Source organism: Mustela nivalis (genome assembly GCF_964662115.1).
Source record: "Mustela nivalis genome assembly, chromosome: 4".
NCBI classification, from domain to species: domain Eukaryota; kingdom Metazoa; phylum Chordata; class Mammalia; order Carnivora; family Mustelidae; genus Mustela; species Mustela nivalis.
This window is the reverse complement of record NC_139023.1, coordinates 149,663,977-149,687,688: the sequence shown is the minus strand read 5'-3', so window position 1 is coordinate 149,687,688 and position 23,712 is coordinate 149,663,977. Positions and strand designations below refer to the sequence as shown.

The window sequence follows — 23,712 nt, the reverse complement described above, 5'->3', positions numbered from 1 at the left end:
GCTCTCTCTTAATTTTTTAAATGTGGCTATTAGATAATTTTTATATTATGTGTCATTTGCATTACATTTCCACTGAATTGTGCTGCTTTAGAACATTAAGCTAATGGTAGCAACAAAAGAGTCATTATTTTGAGAGATGTGCTTACATATCTAGCTATCATTAGAAGAATACCTAAAAATGGAAGTTATTTGCAGAAAAACTGCTAGCTAATAAATGCTAAAGGAATGCTAAATAAGATCATCATCATTTTGTAATCCCCAATGGAATAACTCATTTAGGTAAGCATCATCAATGGGTGCCAAGACCGCGGACAGAAGGTTGTTGTAGAAGAGGATATCCATCCAGGGGCAAAATGATGCCCTACAGATTATTACAAACTGCAAAGACAAGACCTGGTGGTCATTACTTTAACAAATGATCAAACTTAGCATATGATAGTGCTATAACCTGACATGACATGCCTCTTTTGATATATGAAGTAAATGTTACCGACAAAGCATGTTGCCCCAATGTTTTACTGTGAAAATTTTCAAACACATATACAGCAACAATTAAAGAATTTTATGATGAAAATCTGTACTCAAATCATGCAATATTTTACTCACTTACTTTATCACATTATTTATCCATCTCCTTATCCATTTTATTTTGATGCATTTCAAAGTACAATGGAGACCTCATTACATGCCCTCTCTAAATAATCTATGAAGTGTTCTTGCCAAAAATGGTTAACTTGAATCTACTCTAAACCTAACTTCCAGGTTACAGGAAAGACAGGGGCTATAGAGGAGAAAGTTAACTGACACTAAGAGGAAACAGAAAAATCCAGAATACCAGACATCTGTAATATTAGATGATTTAAAAAGTGTATGTTATTTAAAAAAAAAAGTTTGAGTGACTAGATTTAAGAGTTTAAAAAGACATATAACAACAAATTCCAATCCGTCCACCTAAATCAGATACTATTTAATAAAAAAAATTCTTGTAACAATTAAAGAAATATGAATATAAACTAGATGTTAGATGATATTATGGAATTAGTATTAGTTTTCTTAGATGTGGTCATGAACTGTGGTTATGCAGGCGATTACCCTTTTTTTCAGGAGATGAATGTTTACATGCATATACATATATACATAGATTTTAAATTTACTCTATTTATTTTTTAGAGATAAGGCAAATATAGCAAAATGTTAACAATTATTGTATCTAAGAAGAGAATAAATATGTTCACTGTGCTGGTCTTTCAACTCTTCTATACATCTGAAACACTTCAAAACAGAAACTGGGGGGCAGGACAGATTAAAAAAAAACAACTCGTTGTAGAGAGGCTGATATGGTCTCTTCTATTTTGTTCTGCCTGGGCTTTTCAGATTAGGAATGCGATCTTTAAAAAAAAAATCTTACCCCTCCCCCACATGTTTCTCTAACATTATTTCCACTTCAGAGTCAATGCTATATGCAATAGTCCAACTGCTGATTTAATCTAAAATAAGCAAAGACTTTAATGCTATAGTGTTACAGAAGACAGTTCTCCAAGCCTAAGGCTAAACTTGAGATCAGGCTCATCGCCACCAGTCTGTGCAATGTATAGATTAAGGACAGGCTGCCACACACCTTTAGACTTTATATATCACTTGTTAAAAGTATCCTACAATAGATCTTGCCTATCTGGCAACTTCAGACATAAAGGTTTCATGATTTCATTTCCTTCATATTTCCTTGAGATTTCATTCTATTTTCCAACTTATTGCTGCTTCCTAAGTTATCAGGGCAGCTTCACCCTAATGTCCAAAGACATGCTCATCACCCAGGTAATTAGAAATAGAAAATCAGGGGCACCTGGATGGCTCAGTGGGTTAAGCCTCTGCCTTCAGCTCAGGCCCTGATCTCAGGGTCCTGGGATCAAACCCCACATCAAGCTCTCTGCTCAGCAGGGAGCCTGCTTCTCCACCTTCCCTGCCTGCCTCTCTGCCTACTTGTGATCTCTCTCTCTCTGTCAAATAAATAAATAAATAATCTTAAAAAAAAAAAAAAAGAAATAGAAAATCATTAGCAGAGGTCACCGGACACAGTATAGCAGTAACTAAATAAAAGTATTGAATTTATATTACTAACTAAAATAACATTTACAAAAAACAAAACACTACAAAGAAACAAAATAAAAAAACCCCACCCAGATGCGGAATCTTTTGTGTACATACAGTTGAAAAAAAGAAAACAGCCACTGATAATCACGACCTGTCTTTCAAACTATCGTTAGAAAGAGCATATAACCTGCAAACAAAGAGATGCTTTGGAGGAAGGGGGAATATGACTAGATAGTATTAGACATGAAACTAAAAAATGGCATAATCAGGGCTTAGGTTTTACATTTAATGCTCTTTGGGCAAGATTGGGCACATTCAAGGTGGTATGGCCTAGACAAGGGTACTCTTTGCGAAAAAAGAACAACAATAAAGTATAAAATCATCTTAGTGAAGATCAGTCAGCACACAGATTTAATAAAGTGATTAATTACATCTGTCTTGTTTCAGATACAATAAAATAAGAAAATGATATTTACCAGGGTTTGTCTTCTCAAGTTGGTACCATCGGTAAAATGCTCTCTTCTTCTGTTCACTCAGGTCTGACCCCTGCTGCAACAGCCAGTGAGAGATCCGGCTCTGACTGATACCTGTGGAGAAAGAGAAACAGCTATTGCAGGTACTTAAAGTCCAGGGAAGCTGCGAGTTCTGCTGGTTCTAGGTTACTGGGACCTTTATTCTCTGTGTTAATCTGTAATGAAGCAGCTTGAACAAACTCTCTAATATTAGATTTCTTTGTAAAGCCTGACTGCACTGGCTGGAATATACTCAGAAATGATCCACCAGAGGTCAAAGCATTTTATTAACCAAGATGTCAAAGTGGTCTCTAAAATTAATCCATAAGCCAAGTTCATGTGAGATAAATGAAGAGATTCCTAATTAATAGTTGTAAGTCGGAAGTTGACTACATTTGTACTCTGACCACCATCCCGGCCCAATCCTGGTTGAGAATGTTAGAATATTAGAACTTTTACCAGATACTGAGAAGGAAGAAAAAAAAAAATCAAGCCAGCAAGTTTTGCTATTCATTATCCACTAAGAAAAAAGATTTAGGGCCTAAGAAAGGAGAGATTATTGAAAACAGTCTCTTCAATAAGGTTTCTGGCTTATTTGTTAATTCATATAGGCATTTCCAGACTCGTTATTATTACTACATATAACAAAGAATTGGAAGAATTTTAGGTTATGTTGCAATATGACCTCTTAAGAAACCTCAAGAAGTAAAGACATCCTTCTAAGACACAGGCTTATTAAAAAAAAAAAAAATGAACAGAATATAAAGCAGTGGTTTTCAGTTACCTCTAAGAAGTTCTTGACAGCAATTAATTAGAAATGTGGAAAAACCTCCACATGTGAAAGTAAGAAAGCATGACTAAAACTTACTAGTATGAGAATCACATGCTTCTTCTGGTCATTATAGCTATTTCAAAAATGAATAATTCAACATGCAACTGGCAAAAGCAAAGAATAATAGGAAAGAAGAAACTGTCTTATACGCCCATAAGTCACTTTCCAAAAGACTATTCAGCTATCATAGAGGGTTAACAGTATCTAAATTCTCCCAAGGAATTACTTATAGTAACTAGATGGTACTGAATGCCATGTGTGCGAACACCTGTTTAAAACTATAATGCACAACAGGAAGAATAGTTATCAGGAAGAAACACACCTCCTAACATGAGAAGCAGGAGGTCTGGTCATCACATTTAACTCATTAGAAGCAAGCCCCCAGAGTTTCATACTTTGAAAACCTATGTAATAAGAAAATGGGAGGAAACTGGGGAGAGATTTGTTAAAAGAGAGGTTGGGGTTTGAATCATGTTTCTCTGATTGGAAATGCCTTTCACTTTGAAAGGGTAAAGTCAAACAGTTTTCCAAAACCTAAGTGATTACATTCTCAAATAATTCACACAGTAGTTTTCCAGTGGACTGAGGATCTATGTGATGCAGGTGCTGGCAGCTAGCACTGTATGCTTATTCTAAGAGAATACAAATTATTCTGGATAATTTAATTGGCTGTTTAGCAACGCTTTCACCAAAAGTCTACTTTCAGAGATTATACTACTTTTTATATTACCTTTAAACAAGAGTGAAAAACAAACAAACAAACAAACAAACAAAAAACCATTTACCACCATAAAATCAAAATTGGTTTTCATGTCATAAAATGAAACTATTTTATATGGATTCTTCATATTAGTACTACACTATTCATAAAGAGGAAATTCAAGAAAAATCTGTTAAGAAAAAAAAAAGGATACACAGATATTCTGAAACTTTCAGTATTGAATCTTCTGCACAGAGATCACAGAGCCCACTAGATATTGGAGCTGTCCAGGTTCTGGCTGTGCTGTAGTGGAGGAAGAGGAAAAACCCCATCAAAAGGAGATTAAATTATGGACTACTCACATAATAAAATACTGGGCAGACTTTTAAAATGTTCTTAAACAGCCAAAAAACCAAAACTAACACAAAAACAAACCAACCAAGCAAAAAGCCATCAATATCAAGTGTTGGCAAGGGCAAAGAGTATATGGAACTCACACTTCTGAGAGAAGGGTAAGATGTCAGGGCCACTATGAGAAACAACTGAGCAGTATCTACTAAAGAGAACATATGGATACCGTATGGTCTAGCAATTTCTTTCCTTGATATACAGCACAGAAATCTGTACATACTCAATAAAAATGTGGGGCAAAAGGCATGTACAACTTGTACACATACAGACCTACAGAAGCATTATTCATAATAATCCCAATCTGAAACAAGTCAAACACAAATCAACAGAATACATAAAAATCATGATTTATGCATTCTACTAAAGACTACCATACCACTGATACACGGAACCACATTAATAAATCTCACAAGAATAATATAGTCCTCCCCAAAAGACACATACATAAAAAAGCCACACACGATTATATGATTCAATTTATAAATAGTTAAAAAACAGACACAGCTTATCTATATGAGTGGTTACCTATGAATAGGAGGAAGGTTAACTGGGAGGCAGTTGAAGAAATGCAGTGGTCAGCATGATTTCTGATTTTTTTTTTTTAAAGATCATATTTATTTATTTATTTGAGAGGGAGGGAGCACACATGAGTGCATAGGCAGGGGGAAGAGCAGAGGGAGAGGGAAAAGCAGACTCTCCATTGAGCAGGGAGTCCTGAAGGATGTGGGTCTCCATTCCAGGACCCCAGGATCATGACTTGAGCCAAAGGCAGATGCCCATCCTACTGAGCCACCCAGACACCCTGGCATCATTACTGATCTTGATCTAGATGAGAGTTATACATGAGTCTTCACTTTGTAAAAGTCATTAAACTGGGACACTTTTTCTCAATTTTTAAAAAAAGTTTCCTGCCAAAGTTTTCAAAATTCTATGCAGTGTGTAAAAAATAAATTGGTATGTGTCAATATGGAAAAATGGCCATGATATCAATGAAAAAGTATATAGTTTTATGAATATATTTTCACATAATCTACATCCTGTTTTGTATAGTAAGTAACAAAAGCTTATACATAGCCAAAGACACACAATAGGAATTTAGAGTGGCTGACTCTTCGTATATTGCATACCTTTATATTATTTTCTTAATCTTCCTACAAATATGTATTAATTTATTTTTAACCCTTTCCTATAATCACTAGATGTTTTATTGGTTTTTTTTAAAAACACTGTAATGAAGTTAAACAACGGACATGTGCAAAAAGAAGTTAATTTCTTCTTTTTTCATTAATTCTCCTGAGGTAAGCAATGTTAACTGTTAACATATGTTGTTCCACAATTTTCGCATAATTATTAATTTAATAAAACAAAAGAAAGTAATAAAGAATTCTTCCCCATCTAATCTTTTGTGTGAAAAGGAAATAAAAGAAGTCTTCCCTGTATATTTAATAACAGTTTTCATATAATAAATACAGAAAATGAAGTAATAACTTTTATCCAGAAGAGGCACTATAAAAACTAAATATGTACAATAATACATTTTGCAAAAAAAAAAAAAAATTTTTTTGCAGTGATTTTTCTTTTTTTTCTTTTAAGATTTTTAAAAGATTTTATTTATTTATTTGACAGAGAGAAATCACAAGTAGATGGAGAGGCAGGCAGAGAGAGAGAGAGAGGGAAGCAGGCTCCCTGCCGAGCAGAGAGCCCGATGCGGGACTCGATCCCAGGACCCTGAGATCATGACCTGAGCCAAAGGCAGCGGCTTAACCCACTGAGCCACCCAGGCGCCCCTTCTTTTAAGATTTTATTTATTTATTTGACAGAGAGAGATCACAAGTAGGCAGAGAAGCAGGCAGAGAGAGAAAGGAGGTAGCAGGCTCTCCATGGAGCTGAGAGCCCAATGCGGGGCTCGATCCTAGGACCCCGGGATCATGACCTGAGCTGAGGGCAGAGGCTTTAACCCAGAGCCACCCAGGCGCCCCTGCAGTGATTTTTCTTAATTAGCAGCTTGCTGATAAGTAAGTTTCCTTTAACACTCATCCTTCTATGCCTGGTCCAAGCCTTTGGAACTTTAGTTGATCTAGGTGTAAAAAGGGCCTGCTGCTTTTCTTTACTGTCTGCTTTGGTACTTCTCCTTGGGAGACAAATTCCCTTTCCTCCCTCCCACTGCTGAAAAAAAAAAATGTCATTCCTCACATGTTTTAGCTCCTCAAAACCTCTTCACCTTTCATAGGGCAGAAGAAAAGAAAAATTCACATATAACTTTCATAACTCTCTTACACTGAGATACTAAAACTAACACCCCATTAATTTCTTTCCACTAACAAACTGATTGGTCACATTGAATTCAACAGATGAAAAATGCCAGTCTCATTCACATTCTTTTCTGAGCTTAGCTTCATCATGCTCCTTCCAGTTCCTCAAATGCCATACTCCCTCCCACTAGAGGGCTCTCTACCACAACCCATTTGGGTAAAAAATTTGATGCAACAAATTCGAATGTTTCCTCTTCCTTCCCCTTCCTGGGCAATGCAAATGACCAATCACATCATCTTCATCCTTGAAAAATGTTAGATACAACTATCCAATGCAACTTTTTAGTCAGCTTCATGGACTGTTTGCTAGCTCCTTACATGTTAGTGTCCTCAGGGTTCTATCTCTAAGAATCTTCTCTCCTATACACTCTTCCTTTAGTCATCACAGCTATCAATCATGATTTTAAAATTCTAAATGCCAATGACTTCCAGAGCACCAGACTGTTCTTTCAAACCATCTGCTAGATAGCTTCATGAGATTTTCCCACAGGCCTTTAGTATCATTAACTTAACTCATATCTTCTTCCTTTAAATCTGCTCTTCTTTTTGTGTCCTCCATCTCAATTCTACCTTCCACTCTACTCTCTCCTCTCATTCTCACATGATTACCATATCTAATCACTTCTTAAAATTCTCTTTACGTTTTCTCCAATCTTCATTCTTGTGGTTCAGAATCTCAGCCTCGTTTGCCTGGACAATTGAAATAACTGATAAAAGAAGAAGCCATCTAAGATCCACGAAGACAAAAACCTCATGATCAGATCCTTCTTTTTTTTTTTTTTTTTTTTTAAGATTTTATTCTTTTTTTTTTTTTTTTTGACAGAGATCACAAGTAAGCAGAGAGGCAGGCAGAGAGAGAGAGGAGGAAGCAGGCTCCCGGCTGAGCAGAGAGCCCGATGTGGGGCTCGATCCCAGCACCCTGAGATCATGACCTGAGCCAAAAGCAGAGGCTTTAACTCATTGAGCCACCCAGATGCCCTGATCAGATCCTTCTTAATTACAAGGACATTTCACAGTTGAAAACATGAAATGTGATTCTGCAGTCACTTTCTACTTGAGAACTGCAGTCATCTCAGGGCAACCAGAGTTTTATCTCCAAATTTAAAACAGATTCTTCATAAAAAGTATTCATAAACATGGGGGAAAAAATCCATCCTCCATCCCAACTTTTCTATTTCTTATCGTTGAGGTTTATTTGGATGTGAATCCTTCTAGACTCTTTCCTATGCACTTAAGACATAAACATGTACACATATATACATTTAAGTTTTTTTAAGCACACATTTGTAGTTATTTGATATATAAGTAATACTTCTCACATAAATGGAATTTTCTCATGTAGTAATTTAATAAACTTTCATCATTCTAATGGTTACATGGTATTCCACACCAAAATCCACTTACATATTTACCTATTATTAAACATTTCAGTTGTTGCTAATGGTTTACCATTATAAATGATGATATAATAAATACTCTATGCATATCTTCATGCATATGTACAGATGTTTTAGGATTGACTTCTGAGAATGGAATTTTTGATTCACAGCATATGAGCACTTAAGTTTATGACAAATACCAGAGTGCCCTCTTAAGAAGGTTGTACCAAATTTTATACTCTGACCAAAAGTGATGAAATTATCTCCCTATATTCTCATGATTACTAAATACTATAAAACTTATTTTGAAAGTCTTTCTTTTTGTAATACATGCTCATTATTAGAAAAGAATTATAAGCAATTTAGCGGAAAGAAAAATTAAGAAGACAGCTAATAAAAAAAAACACACACATCCAAATTCTTACCATTTAGAAATAACTACACTTAGGGTAAGATCATTCCAAGCATATGCAGACATAGGGTAGGCAGAAATAATTACTAAAAGTAAACATATGCATACTATATACTATATAGACAAACTATAGACAGAATTTTGAAATATAAAAACATAAAAATCAGTTTGATTTGAATGTAAGAAAAATTTTTAATAGAGTGAAAATAAACTATTACTCAATTTTAGTAAATGCTTCTATAAGGCAAGCAAGGTACCTTAAAAAAATGCATTAAAGCAAGGAAATGGGTTATATAAAAACATTAGGTTGGGGGCGCCTGGGTGGCTCAGTTGGTTAAGCGACTGCCTTCCGGTCAGGTCATGATCCTGGAGTCCTGGGATCAAGTCCCACATAAAGAGATCAGCTTCTCCCGCTGATCTCTCTCCTCTCGTGCTTGCTCTCTCTCTCTCTCTCTCTCTCAAATAAATAAATAAAATCATTTAAAAAACAAACAAACAAACAAACATTAGGTTGGAAGCATTACCTTCTAACTTGTGGGCAGTATGTAATGGCTCCTGGCTAAAAACATTGAGGAAATTAGCAGGCAGTGGTGGCCAGGCTCTAAGATGACCCCTAATTATTCTCTGTCTTCCTCCTTTTGTGTAATCCCCTAAAACCCTGCTTGAGAGTTGGTCTGTGCAACCAAGAGAATATGGCAGAAATGATAGTCTGTGACTTCTGACACTAGGTCATGAACAACGTTACAGCTTCTGCCTTGCTCTCTCTCTGATAGCTGGTTCTAAGGAAAGCTAGTTGTCATGCTGTGAGACCATTCAACCTGACCTATAGAGGAACTCACGTGGCAAATAATTGAGGCATTCTGCCCACAGCTACCCAAGTGAACCATCTAGACCTCTAGTCTTAGGTAAACCTCCCAATGACTGTAACCTCCTGAGACACCCTAAACCAGAATGTCCTGTCTAAGCTGCTCTTACATTCCTGACCCACAGAAACTGAGATAATAAAGGTTTAGGTTTCAAGTTGTTAAGATCTGATGTTATTTCTTATGCAGCAATAGATAACTAATACATATATATATATACTATACTTTCCCCATCTTTCTCCCTGGCCTATATACCTAACTCCGATATTTGGAAGATAAATGCAGAGTCAACGTTTATATTCTGTTCTGGATTCATAATTTCCATAGTTGTTTACTTACAGGTCTAGATTCAAATGGATTCAAGATTAACTACAAAGTTTATTTTTTGTTTTTAGCTGAGGCATATTTTATCTACAATAAAGTACACTACTCTTAAATATATATTTTAATGGCTTTTGACATATGTATATATATATATGACCATTGGTCAAATTAGTATATAGATTATTTTCATGCTCCCTAAAAGGTCCTTCTGTTCCTTTCCAGTTACGACCCAAATTCTATATTTTCAATTTAATTTTTGGTTGGTAAGATTTCTTCATCAAGAAGTTTTTATCATTACAGGTTTATTGGTGTTGTATCCCCCAGTCCTTGTTTTCTTATGTTCGTCTTCCACATTTATTTTTTGAGGATAACTCCACAAGGGAAATAATTTAGGAGGGATTAGTCTTTCCTCCAAAATCTGTTAAACTGGAGTGAGGTCTAGGAGAATGGCAGACTAGGACCTCTGAGAAACAAGTCCTCTAAAAAAAATAGTAAGAGCAAAAGATGTTCTGCCATAAAAATACTGGCAAAAATTGTCAGAATTCAACTTAACCAAAAGTTTGCAACAATCCAAGGAGTGCTTATTTAAGAAAAAGTACTTAATTTTAATGAGATCACTTGTATGACATTTTAACCAGACCTATATCCATTCCCATTATCACTACTGAAACCAATATTCTTTCAATCACAGTGAAAACAGGAATGGCTTAGTAGCCACTGGATGGAGTAAAACAGGTTTGGAGTTCCCCAAAATACCATTCAAAGAGAACTATCATGAATGGACCTATCTGGCAATTCCCTGGAAACTCCCATTTGTAAAGGCTTGCCCTCATTTGACCTGATTCAGAGCTCACTGGGTGTAAACAGACTTTTCTCTAGGAGGGAAGTACAAAGGGAGGTGGTTTATTGAAAACAATCAGTGACAATCATTTAACATTGCACTAATAATATTAAATGAGGTAATGATGACAGCTGAGGCAAACAAGGAGCTGATCAAAATATTTAAAAAGCTGAGGAATGAGATGTCTATGAGTATCTTTGAAAACCTTTGACGGGGCATCTGGGTAGCTCAGTTGTTAAGCGTCTGCCTTCAGCTCAGGTCATTATCCCAGCGTCCAGGGATCAAGCCCCATATTGTGCTCCCTGTTCAGGGGGGAGCCTGCTTCTCCCTCTCTAGCTCCCCCGTGCTTGTGCTCCCTCTCTCTATCTCTGTCATAAATAAATAATACCTTGAAAAAAAAAAAAAAAAGAAGAAAGAAAAGCTTTGGCATATTTTTGGGCAATATAAAAGATTAGGCACATGCGTAGTACTGTGTCTATGTACATAATCACAGTAATATGTACACACAAGAAAGAGCTATGAAAGCACTAAGATTTTACCTATGGCTACTGGGAGGCACAGTATAAAGAGAATGTGAAGGCAAAGGCAGAATTATGAAGTGCCTATCTGAGCATTAAAGGCATGCAGAGCGCCTCAGCAAAGCTGGGAAACTTAGGGGCTTCAGGCATTTAAGAAAATCTCTGAACAACAATTAGCTGACAACTAAGCTAACAAGAAATTACCTCACACCACAAAGAATACTGACTATAGGATTAGTTCAGGAAAGTCACTAAACAAAGAAAGAGCAACAGTATCAAACAGAGACCACAACAAAGCCAAGGGTGGGGAGGAATCTGATTTCCAGATTTCCACATTATGTTACTTAAAAAGTGCCCAGTTTGAAAAACAAAACAAAATTTATAAGCCATGTGAAGAAATAAGAAAGAATAATACATAGTAAAAGAAGCCATCAATAAGTGTCTTTGAAGAAATCCAGATGTTGGACTTAATAAACAAAAATTTAAATCAGCTATTTTAAAGATATTCAAAGAATTAAAAAAAAAAAAAAAAAAAAACATGTCTGGCAGCGCCTGGGTGGCTCAGTGGGTTAAAGCCTCTGTCTTCAACTCAGGTCATGAACCCAGCGTCCTGGGATAGAGCCCCACATCAGGCTCTCTGCTCAGCAGGGAGCCTGCTTCCCTTCCTCTCTCTCTGCCTGCCTCTCAGCCTATTTGTGATTTCTGTCAAATAAATAAATAAAATCTTTAAAAAAAAATGTCTGGAGAACTATAGGAAACTGTGAGAAAAATCCCTCATAAAATAGAATATCAATAAAAAGAGAGGAATTATAAGAAATAATTAAATAGAAATTCTGGAGTTGAAAAGTATAAAACTTGAAATTAAAAATTCACTAAAGAGGTTCAACACCAGATGTGAACTGACAGAAGAAATACCAGGAAACTTAAAGACAGGTTGACTAAGATGATCTATTACAAGAAACAGAAAAGTGAAGAAAGAATATTTGAAAAAATAATGGCCAAACAGTTCCCGAATCTGATAAGAAAACATTCATCTATAAGTCCAAGAAGCTTAGTAGTATTTAAGTAGGGTAAACTAAGAGAGACCTATACCTAAAAACATAAATTGTTGAAAACCAAAGACTAAGATAAAATTTGAAAGCAGCAAGAAAAAAGTGACATAATATATAAGGAATACTCAATAAGATTAATAGCTGATTTCTTATTAGAAATTGTCAGAAGTCAGAAAGCAGTAAGATAATATATTCAAAGTGCTGGGAAAAGGAAAATGAATCTCGAACAAAAACTCTATATCTAGCAAAACTATCCTTCCAAAATGAAAGAACCCTTAAGATATTGCCAGGTGAACAAACTGGACAGAATCTGATGTCAGCAGACCTGTCCTATAAGAAAAACTTCTGCTAAGAGAATTCCTTCATCTGAAATGAAAGAACACTAAATAGTAATTCAAATATACATGAAGGATAAAGAGTGCCAGTAAAAGCAATGACATAATTAAACATAAAAAAACCAGTATAAATGTATTTTTTGTTTATAACTCCTTTTATCCTTTAGAAAAGTGGACAATGCAGTAATTATAAATCTAAGTTGATGGGTACACAATATAATTTGTATGACAATATATGGCACAAAGCAGGGGGAGAGGGAATAAAGCCATAAAGGAGTTAAGTTTTTCTATATTACTGAAATTAAGTTGCTGTTAATCTATTATAGATTGTTAACAATTAAATCATTCTAGTTATATAATTATAAGTTAATGGTAATTCCCAGGGCAACCACTAAGATAGTAACTAAAAAACATATAGTAAAGGAAATGGCAAAAGACTTAAATTGGAACACTAGAAAATATTTAATAGCAAAGAAGGAAGTAATCAAGCAATAAGGGGAACAAAACAGATACGTCATAAGACACAAATGACAAAATGGAAGACATAATCCTATCTCATCATAATTATACTAAATTTAAATGGATTAAACACTCCAATAAGAACTGTAAATTGTCTGTAAGAACTGTACATTCTAAATTCAAAGACATGAATAGGTTGAAAGTAGAGGTATGGCCAAGGATATACCATGTAAACATAGCCAAATGAAAGCCTGAGTAGCTATACTAACATTAGACAAAATAGACTTTAAAACAAACTTTTGTAATGAGAGACAGAAGAAAGCTATTTTTACAACAATAAAAAGGTTCATTCATGAGAAAGATAAACTAAATACATAAATATAAACAACAGAGCCACAAAATAAATGAGGCAAAACTGATAGAATTGAAAAGAGAAATAGATAATTCAATAATAACAGCTGGAGACTTCAATATTCCACTTTCAATAACAGGTAAAACAACCAGACAGAAGATCAGTAAGGAAACAGAAGATCTGAACATCATAAACCAACTAGACCTAAAAAACAGACATTCCACTCAACAATAGTAGAATACACATTCTTCTCAAGTGTGCATGGAACATTTTCCAGGACAGATGTATGTGTGGCCACAAAACAAGTCTCAATAATTTTTAAATCATACAGTGTGCTCTCCAAACATAATAGAATGAATTATAAATCAAAAGAAAAAAAACTAAAAGCTCACAAATATGTGGAAATTAACAGTCCTAACCAATCAGTCAGAGACGAAATCATAAGGGATATCAGAAAACACTTTGAGATGATTAAAACACACACACACACACACACACACACCCTACCAAAACATATGAGATGAAGTTAAAGAAGTGCTCAGAGAGAAATTTATTGTTGGGGTGCAGGGGTGGCTTAGTGGGTTACCCTCTGCCTTCGGCTCAGGTCATGATCCCAGGGTCCTGGGATCAAGCCCTGCATAGGGCTCACTGATCAGTGGGGAGCCTGCTTCCTCCTCTCTCTCTCTCTCTGCCTGCCTCTCCATCTACTTGTGATCTCTGTCTGCTAAATAAATAAATAAAATCTTTTGAAAAAATTTATTGTTGTAAATGTCCCTACTGAAAAAAGAAAAAATACCTTAAATCAATACTCTGGACTTGTACCTTTAAAAAAAAACTGGAAAAAGAGTAACTAAATTCAAGGCAAGCAGAAGAAAGGAATCGAAATTATATAGAGATATAAAAGAAGCACAAAATAAAAACATAATAGAGAAAAAAACCAAAATAATAAATTGTTTGAAATAGGTCAACAAAATTGAGAAACTTTTAGGAATATTGATAAGCAAAATGAGAGAAGACTCAAAACTAAAATCAGGAATGAAAGAGAGGACATTCCTACTGACCTTTAAGAAATAAAAAGGGAATTCTATGAACAACTATATGCCAACAAATAATACATAATCAAGATTAAATGGAGAAATTCCTAAAAAACCTGTGGAACCCAATTCAAGAAGAAACAGAAAATGTGAATAAACTTCCAGCAAGAAAAGATACTGAATTGGTCAAAACTTCCCCCACAAAGTCAGATGGCTACAATGGTAAATTCTATCAAGTATTTAAAAAAGAATTCACACACACACACACTCACACACACACACACACACACACACTCACACACACACACACACACACACACACACTGACCCCTCACAAACTTAAGCAGAGAAGGAGAAAACACTTCTCAATTCATTCCATAAGGACAAAACCAAACTAAGATACTGCAAGAAAACTACAGATCAATACCCCTTATAAGTACAGATGTAAATATCCAATAAAATACTAGCAAACTGATTCCAACAACATATAAAAAGGACTTTATACCAAGACCAAGTGGAATTTATCTCAGGAAAGCTAGGTTTATTGAATACATGAAAATCTAATCAATGTAATATACCATATTAGTAAATCACAAAATCCATGGGATTATTTTAAGACACAGAAAAAGAATTTCACAAAATCCAACATCCTGTTGTGATACAGAACACTGAACAAACTAGTAATAGTAGCAAACTTTCGTACCCTGATAGGGGACATCTATGAAAAATTGATATCTTACACTTAATGGTTAAAGACTGAGTAGCTTTGCCACTAAGATCAGGAACAACATGGAGATGTTGCTCTCACTATTTAAAAAGCATTCAGATTACATTGGGGAGGGTATGTGCTATGGTGAGTGCTGTGAAGTATGTAAGCCTGACGATTCACAGACCTGTACCCATGGGGCTAATAATACATGTTAGTTTAAAAAACAAAAAAACTATTTTAAAAAAGCATTCAGATTAGAGAGGAAGAAGTAAAACAACCTGTTTGCAGATGACATGATCTTGTCTATTAAAAAATTTGAAGGAATCCATGTGAGCATGCATGCTCACACACACACAAACACAGACATTAGAACTAATAAACGTGTTCACTGAGGTTGCAGAATACAAAATCAACATTAAAAATTAAATTTCATTTTTATCCACTAGCAATGAATAAAAAAAATTTCAAAAAAGTAATTCCATTTACAATAGCATCATAAAGAATAAAATATTTAGGAAATGCAAAGCCTGTAAAACAAATACTACAAAAAACTGTTGAAAAAAATTTAAGAATACCTAAATAAATGGAAAGACATCTCATATTCATGGACGGGATGACTTAATATCATTAAAATGACAACACTCCCCAAATTGATCTACAGATTTGATGTAATTTTTATTAAAATTCCAGCTGGCTTTTTTGCAGAAATTAATAAACTGATTTAAAAATTCCAATGGAAATGGAAGGGACCCAGAAGAACCAAAACATTCTTAACAACAACAAAAAAGAACAAAGTTGAAGGATTCACAGTTCCGAATTTCGAAACTTACTGTTAAATTATAAAATCAAGACTATGTGGTACTGGCATTAAGATAGACATACAGATCAATGGAATAGAACTGAGAGTCTAGAAATAAACCCATACATTCATTAATGACAACTGATTTTTGACAATGTTGACAAGAAAATTTAGTAGGGAAAGAACAGTCTTTTCAACAAACAGTGCTAGAACAACTAGATATCCAAGTGCCAAAAAAAAAAAAAAAAAGATACTGGACTCCCCCCTTACATCATATATAAAAATTAACTCAAAATGGATCAGAGATCTGAATATGAGAAATTATAAGCCTCTCAGAAGAAAACATGGACATAAATATGTGTGACTTTGAGTGGGGCAATGATTCATTAGTTATGACACCAAAAGCAAAGAAAACACAAAATGGATTTTAACAAAATTAAAACCTTGTGTGCTTCAAAGGGCACCAATAAGAATATGAAAATCAATGCAAACCCTACATCTGACAAGGCACTTTTATCTAGAATACATAAAGAACTCTTACACAATTCAATATTAAAAAATAAAAACTCAATTTAAAAATGGACAAAGGACTAGACGTTACTTCAAAAAAATATACAAAAAAATGTCCAAAAAGCACATGAAAAGATGGTCAATATCATTGGTCATTAAGAAAATACAAATTAAAACTGAGATACCACTTCACAACCACTAGGATGGCTGTAATTAAACGGATGAATAACAACAAGCACTGGTGATAATATGAAGCAATTGGATCAATCCCTCCTACATTTGTGGGTTTGTAAAATGGAAAAAAGTTTGGCTGTTCTTCAAAATGTTAAACACAGAATTACCATGTAATCCACAATTCCAGACTAGGTATATTCCAAGAGAATCTGTCCACACAAAAAACCTGTACATGCATGTTCACAGCAGCATCATACATAATAGCCAAAAAGGTGAAAATAATCCAAATGTTCACCAGTCTGTTCACACAGTATTATCTAGACAGTGGAAAATCATTCATTTATTAAAAGAAATGAAGTACTAATACATGTCACAATCTTGAAACCTTTTCACAATCTTGAAAACATTATGCTAAGTAAAAGGAAGGCAGACATGAAAGTTCACAGAATGTATGAGCCTATTTTTGAAATGACCAGATATCTGTCTCTAGGTAACTCCACAGAGACCGTAAGTAAGTAAGTCAGTGCTTGCTAGGACCTGGGGAAATGAAGAACTAGAGAATGACTGCTTATAGGTATGGAGTTTCTATACTGAATTTTATCTAAACAGGAATATTCCCACTATTCTTGTTGCCTCATCCCTTTACAACTGTTGTTGTTGTTGTTCTTCTTCTTCTTCTTCTTCTTCTAAGACTTACTTGTTTGAGAGAGAGAGTGAGTGCAAGTTGGGGCAGGGGAAGGGCAGAAGAGCACAGGGAAAGGGAGAGAATTTCAAGCGGACTCCCAGCTGAGTCTGACCTGGGCCTCGAGCTCACAACCCCAAGTTCATGACCTCAGCCAAAACCAAAAGTTGGACACTCAACTGACTGAGCCACCCAAGCACCACTAGAACTATTATTCTTAAACCAAAAACAATGGATCAACCATTCATATCTTAAGTACTTTGAGACAAACTTATTACCTTCTCCAGAATGGAGGAGGCACATCTCAGTGACCATCATTTTCTCGTTTGACTCAGAATTCTTATTTGATTTTGTCTGTGTTTTAAGATTCTAGTTACTGCTTCATCAAAGACAGTTTTTCTTTTATTTTTATTGTTTCTGCTTGGTTAGACAGAAGTGAAGAAAAATTTTATTCTGCTGTTTTAAACCAGCAGTATCCCTCAATCTACTAAGGTCTGCTGATCTAACAGGCAAACAAAATAAAACAAAAACGCTGTTAACTTGCAGTTGATTATTCTTATTTTATTTTCCAAGAGGCTGCAAATTTTTTTGTATGTTTACGGGTCATTTATATTAAATCTGTAAATTATATACTGATAGCCTTTGTAAATTGTTCTATTGATTATTTGTTGTTTTCATAATAACATGAAATCATTCTTTTGATTCGTATCATTGATACTAATCCTTTGCTCTCTATATTGCAAATATCTTTCTGTGTGAATCTTGTTACAGTCTTTTATTGGACATTTAAAAAAATTTTTACACATTTAAGTCCACTAACTTTATCTTCTGGATTTTATGTATTACATAAGAAAAGCTTTCCTAAAGACATTTATCATATGATCTTTCTGATATGAGAATTTGGAAGGCAGGGTGAGGGGTTTGGGGGGGTAGGGAAGGAAAAAATGAAACAAGATAGGATTGGGAGGGAGACAAACCCTAAGAGACTCTTAATCTCACAAAACAAACTGAGGGTTGCTGGGGGTTGGGCAGGGGCAGGGATAGGGTGGCTGGGTTATGGACATTGCGGAGAGTATGTGCTATGGTGAGTGCTATGAAATGTGTAAGCCTGATGATTCACAGACCTGTACCCCTGGGGCAAATAATATATTATATGTTAATTTTTAAAAAAGTTTTCCTACCTTAAAATAACAAAAGTATTCAGTATTTTCTTCTAACAGTAATGTAACAGTACCCTTTATCCGGCATTATAAAGTATATCTTGGGACGCCTAGGTGGCTCAGTTGGTTAAACATCTGCCTTTGGCTCCAGTCATGATCCTAGGTTCCTGCGACGGAGTCCCACTTTGGCTCCCTGCTTATCCAGGCGTCTGCTTCTCCCCGCCTCTCTCTCAAAGAAATAAAATCTTAAAAAAATAAAAATAAAAAGCAAATATATCTAGGAGTGCCTGGATGGTTCAGTTCGTTGCACAGCAATGGTTGATTTCAGCCCAGGTCATAATCTCAGGGTCATAAGATCAAGCCCCATGTCCAGCCCCGCTCAGAGGGATTGGATTCTGCTTGAGATTCTCTCTCTTCCTCTCCCTCTGCTCCCCTTCCCCCGTTCCCCAGTCACACTTTCTCTGAAACAAACAAACAAATAAATAAATCTTTTTTTCCTTAAGTATCTATATCTGCCTCTTTATTCCATATGAAAACTCATGTTTGGTTCTGGTGTGATGTTGACACTTATTTTAAACAACCAATAGAAAAACACCATTTCCTTACAGATTTGAAACACTCTGTTTATTTAAGCTAAATTTTCTTTTTCCTTTAAGGGATTTTTATTTTATTTATTTGACAGAGATCACAAGTAGGCAGAGAGGCAGGCAGAGAGAGAGCGGTGTCAAAAGACTCCCCTCTGAACAGAGAGCCAGATGCAGGGCTCGATCCCAGGACCCTGGGATCACGACCTGAGCCAAAGGCAGGGGTTTTAACCCACTGAGCCACCCAGGCGCCCCTAAGCTAAATTTTCTTATGTACAAGGATCTATTAATGAATTCTGTTCTGTACAGTCTGGCAGTACAATCTTGTTTACTTACTTTGTTAACCATATGGCACACTTTAATATCTAGTAGGGCAAATTTGTTTAAACTCATTCCTCTGTTCTTCTTAAAGAATGTTTTACTTATGCTTCTGCATTTTTCTTAAAGCTGAATTTTATTTTATTTTTATTTTTTAAAATATTTGATTTATTTACTTGAAAGAAAGACAATGAGCACATACACAAGGGTGAGCAGAGGGAGAGAATGCCAAGGAGACTCCCTGCTGACATGGGAGTCCATTCAATGCAGGGCTCAAACTCATGACCCTGGGATCATGACCTGAACTGAAACCAAGAGTCAGATACTTACCCAACTGAGCCATCCAGTGTTCCTCTTGGAACTGAATTTTAGAGTTATATTAAAAACTGTTGTGATTCTAACTAGTGTCAAAGAGCACACAGAACAAACTGGTAATACTTGAGTAGAATCTAGACAGTGCATATTACTGATGAGCTTCTGACATGGTATATGTTTCAAAAAATTATGTTTACAGATTTCATGGAGCACTGGGTGTTATATGTAAACAATGAATCATGGAACACTACATCAAAAACTAATGATGTACTTTATGGTGACTAACATAATAAAAAAAAGAAATTGAAAAAAATAAATAATAATCATAAAAACTTTTAAAAATCGGTGCTTAAAAATAAAATCACTCACCTCTCTCCCACCACCTTACAACACATTCTCTTCCCCATTCTACTCGAGATACATAGACCTGCCTTATTTTTTTTATAAATAAATAGTGCTCCATAATATGATCTATCATAACTTACCTCACTAGTCCTCTACTGATGGACACTCAGGTTACTTAGAATCTTTTGCTAAAATATAATATGCTGCAATAAATATTCCTGCACGTGTATCACTGTAGACATAAGCAACTATTACATTGGATAAATTCCTATGAGATAAATTACATGGTCAAAGGGAGTGTGTATATATATTTTAAAAAAAGTAAGTTACACATACAAAAGTACATGTGTATTTAAGAGAATATGATTATAGCAATCATCAAGCTAAATCTTATCTAAACCTTTATCTAAATTTTATTTACTTTATTAAACAAATATTTAGTTAGTGCCTGCGTGGGGAATAAAGGCAAAAGAAACCCGTTTAAAGTAGTTACTAAATTGCTAAATGTTAATAGTTGATTAAAAATTATAGTATTTAGAAGATGGGATACTAAGCATTTTTTTTGGACAATGATAACAATATATACACATACCAAAAACCCCATTTATATCTTAAGTATATAAAATTTTGTCAAAAAATTTTAAATTAAAACAAAACAGAAAAAGACAGCCTTTAAAAATTAGCGACAGGGGCACCTGGTTGGCTCAGTTGTTAAGTGTCTGCCTTCGGCTCAGGTCATGATCCCAGGGTTCTGGGATCGAGCCCCACATCAGGCTCCCTGCTCGACAGGAGGCCTGCTTTCTCTCTCCCACTCCCCCTGGATGTGTTCCTGCTCTCTCTCTCTCTCTGTCAAATAAATACGTAAAATCTTAAAACAAAAACAAAAACAAAATAAAAAAGCTGGCAACAGATTTAAACAGGCAATTCACAGAAAGTATAAATGGTCAATAAATATTAAGTGATGTTTAACCTAAATTACAATCAGAAAAATACATTTATAACTGCAGTGATGAAATCTGCTAAGACAGTAAATCTCACAAGTCTTTACCATAAGAAAAAAAATTATTTTATAACTATGTGGGATGACAGATGTTAACTAGACTTATTGTGGTGATCATTTCACAATATATACAAATTTTGAATCTTTATGTCGTACACACGAAACTAATGTTATTATTACACTTCAATAAAAAGTAAAATAAAAAAAAACTGCAGTGAAATACCATTTCACTTTTACCATGTTAGAAAACTTGACAACATCTAACAATGTACCAATTGTTGGCAAAGATACACAGCAATGGTTAAAGTATAGACAGTTAAAACTAATTTGCAGATCAAACCAAGCAGGATGTTCATCAACACTTATACCACATTTCATCAAATCTATGACAACAATGACTATAAAAATGATCATTATTTTATGTACCAATAAAAGAACAAAATCACCAAAAAACAAAAACAAACCCAAACCCAGTAATAATATTCTTTACATACTGATATGGGGTAACTTCCAAGTTACAAAAGCTCAGTGTAGAATAATGTAAATAGCATACAACCCCTCTAGCAAAAAAGGAGAAAGGACTATGGATATACTTGCTTACTTTTTTTTTTTTTTTTTTAAGGACTTATTTATTTGAGAGAGAGAGAGAACAAATGGGAGGAGAATAGGGAGAGGGTGAGAATCCCAAGGAGACTGCATGCTGATTGAGAAGCCAGATGTGGGGTTTGATTCTGGGCTCAAGCCCATGTCCCTGAGATCACAATCTGCACAAAAACCAAGAGCTGGATGCTTAACCAACTGTGCCACTAGGCACCCCATACTTATTTGTTTTTTAAAAATTTTATTTATTTATTAGAGAGAGAGAGAGAAAGACAGAGATAGCAACAGAGATAGCAAGACAGCAGGAACAGGAGGAGAGGGAGAAAAAGGCTCCGCCCACCAAGCAGAGAGCTCAACACCCAGCTCAATCCCAGGACTCTGGAATCATGACCTGAGTTGAAGGCACACACTTAACCGACTGAGCCACCCAGGACCCTACTTATTTGCTTGTAAATGCATAAAGTATCTGTCCAGACACTGGTGAAGTGCCTACCTTCTGAAAAGGGGATTATGACTAAGGGACAGAGATAAAAGAAAGATTTAGCCCTGTATACCCTGTGTACATCTGAAGTGTAAACCACATGAATACATTTTCTAATGTATTAAGTAAATTTATGTTTTTTAATTTTTCACTTTTAGTTTTTTAGGTTTTTATTTCCATAATAAGAATACAGAGAAAAATCTTAAATTTCATTTTAGTGACCTAACTCTGTTCAAAAAATAATTTTGAATGATTTTCACTTTCCCTTCTATCTTTTAAAACAGATTTATTAAATATAATTCACATACCATGTAATTCACCCATTTAAAGTGTACAATTCAATGATTTTTAGTATATTCAAAGCATTGTACAACCATCACCACAAATGATTTCCCTACCTTTTGAATAATAAAATGAGGATACCAGACAGAATTCTGGCAAGGTCAACAGGTTGAAAATTATGGGGCAGAGAAAAGGAAGATCTTGCTATAAGAGCTGAACTTTCTATATATTTATACTGAACTTTCCTTCCTACTTTCTAACTCTCAGTATTAGCTATAATTATGTAAATAATATTTTTAAGGCAAATTTGTGTACATCAAAATGGAATAGTAATGGTGAAGAAAGTTTTCCATGCTAACATCAAATGAACTTACACAGTATTTTTTTCAGATGGAAAAGGAAGGAGTATTTTAATAGTTCCCCCCAATGGACTGTGCATATTCTCTGATATTACACTAAAACCTGACAAATGATATATTCTTAAAGGTTAGCTGCAATGTTGAATCTGAAATCAACTCACTAACATGTTTTTTTATACTCTTACATTAAAATCCCTAATCTATCATGACATTTTTTATGTTAGTTTTAGGTGTCAATATAATGACTTGATAAATTTCTCAAGAAATGATTACCACAATAAGTCTGGTTAAAATCTATCATGATACATAGTTAAAATTCTTGTGGGTGTTTAGGATAAGAATTTCTAAGACTTACTCTCTTAGCAGCTTTCAAATGTACAATAGAGCACTGTTAACTATGGTGCCCATGCTGTTACATTATATCCTGAGGATTTATTTGTAAGTGGAATTTTGTACTTTTTGACCACCTTCACCCATTTTGCCGACCCCCTAACTCCCTAACACTGGCAAACACCAGTCTGTTCTCTGTATCTATAAATCTGGGGTTTTTTTAAGATTCTACATATAAATGATATCCTATATTTGTCTCTCTCTGTCTGACTTATTTAGGAATAGGGTCCATGTTGTCACAAATACCCTCAAGGTCTATCTATGTTGTCACAAAGGCACGATTTTCTTCTTTTTTATGGCTGGATGATATTCTACTGTATAGGTTACTTTCACATCCTAGTTTATAAATATACTGAAATGAACAGGGGGTGCTATATATATTTTAAAGTTCATTATTAGGTGGCCAAAGGCTAGAAACATTATGGTTAATATATTTAGTCTCAGGAAGTTTAGCTTAAGAAAAATCAATCTGGAGAGGGACTAAGGAGTATAATAATGATAATAACATTATCATATATGATATATATCACATAATGATATATATCATAGATCATATAATGATAATAATAAGACTTCT

At 34.8% G+C, this 23,712-nt stretch overlaps 1 protein-coding gene across 10 annotated transcripts in view; it reads right to left on the bottom strand.

Moving 5' to 3' along the window:
- Positions 1–23,712, bottom strand: part of HMBOX1 (homeobox containing 1) — a 194,177-nt gene that overhangs the window by 64,696 nt on the left and 105,769 nt on the right. For all 10 annotated transcript variants that reach the window (XM_082726890.1, XM_082726891.1, XM_082726884.1 and 7 more), the window contains exon 5: positions 2,568–2,678. In XM_082726890.1, the coding sequence (XP_082583016.1) occupies positions 2,568–2,678 (111 nt within the window). The remainder of the gene's footprint in view (positions 1–2,567; positions 2,679–23,712) is intronic.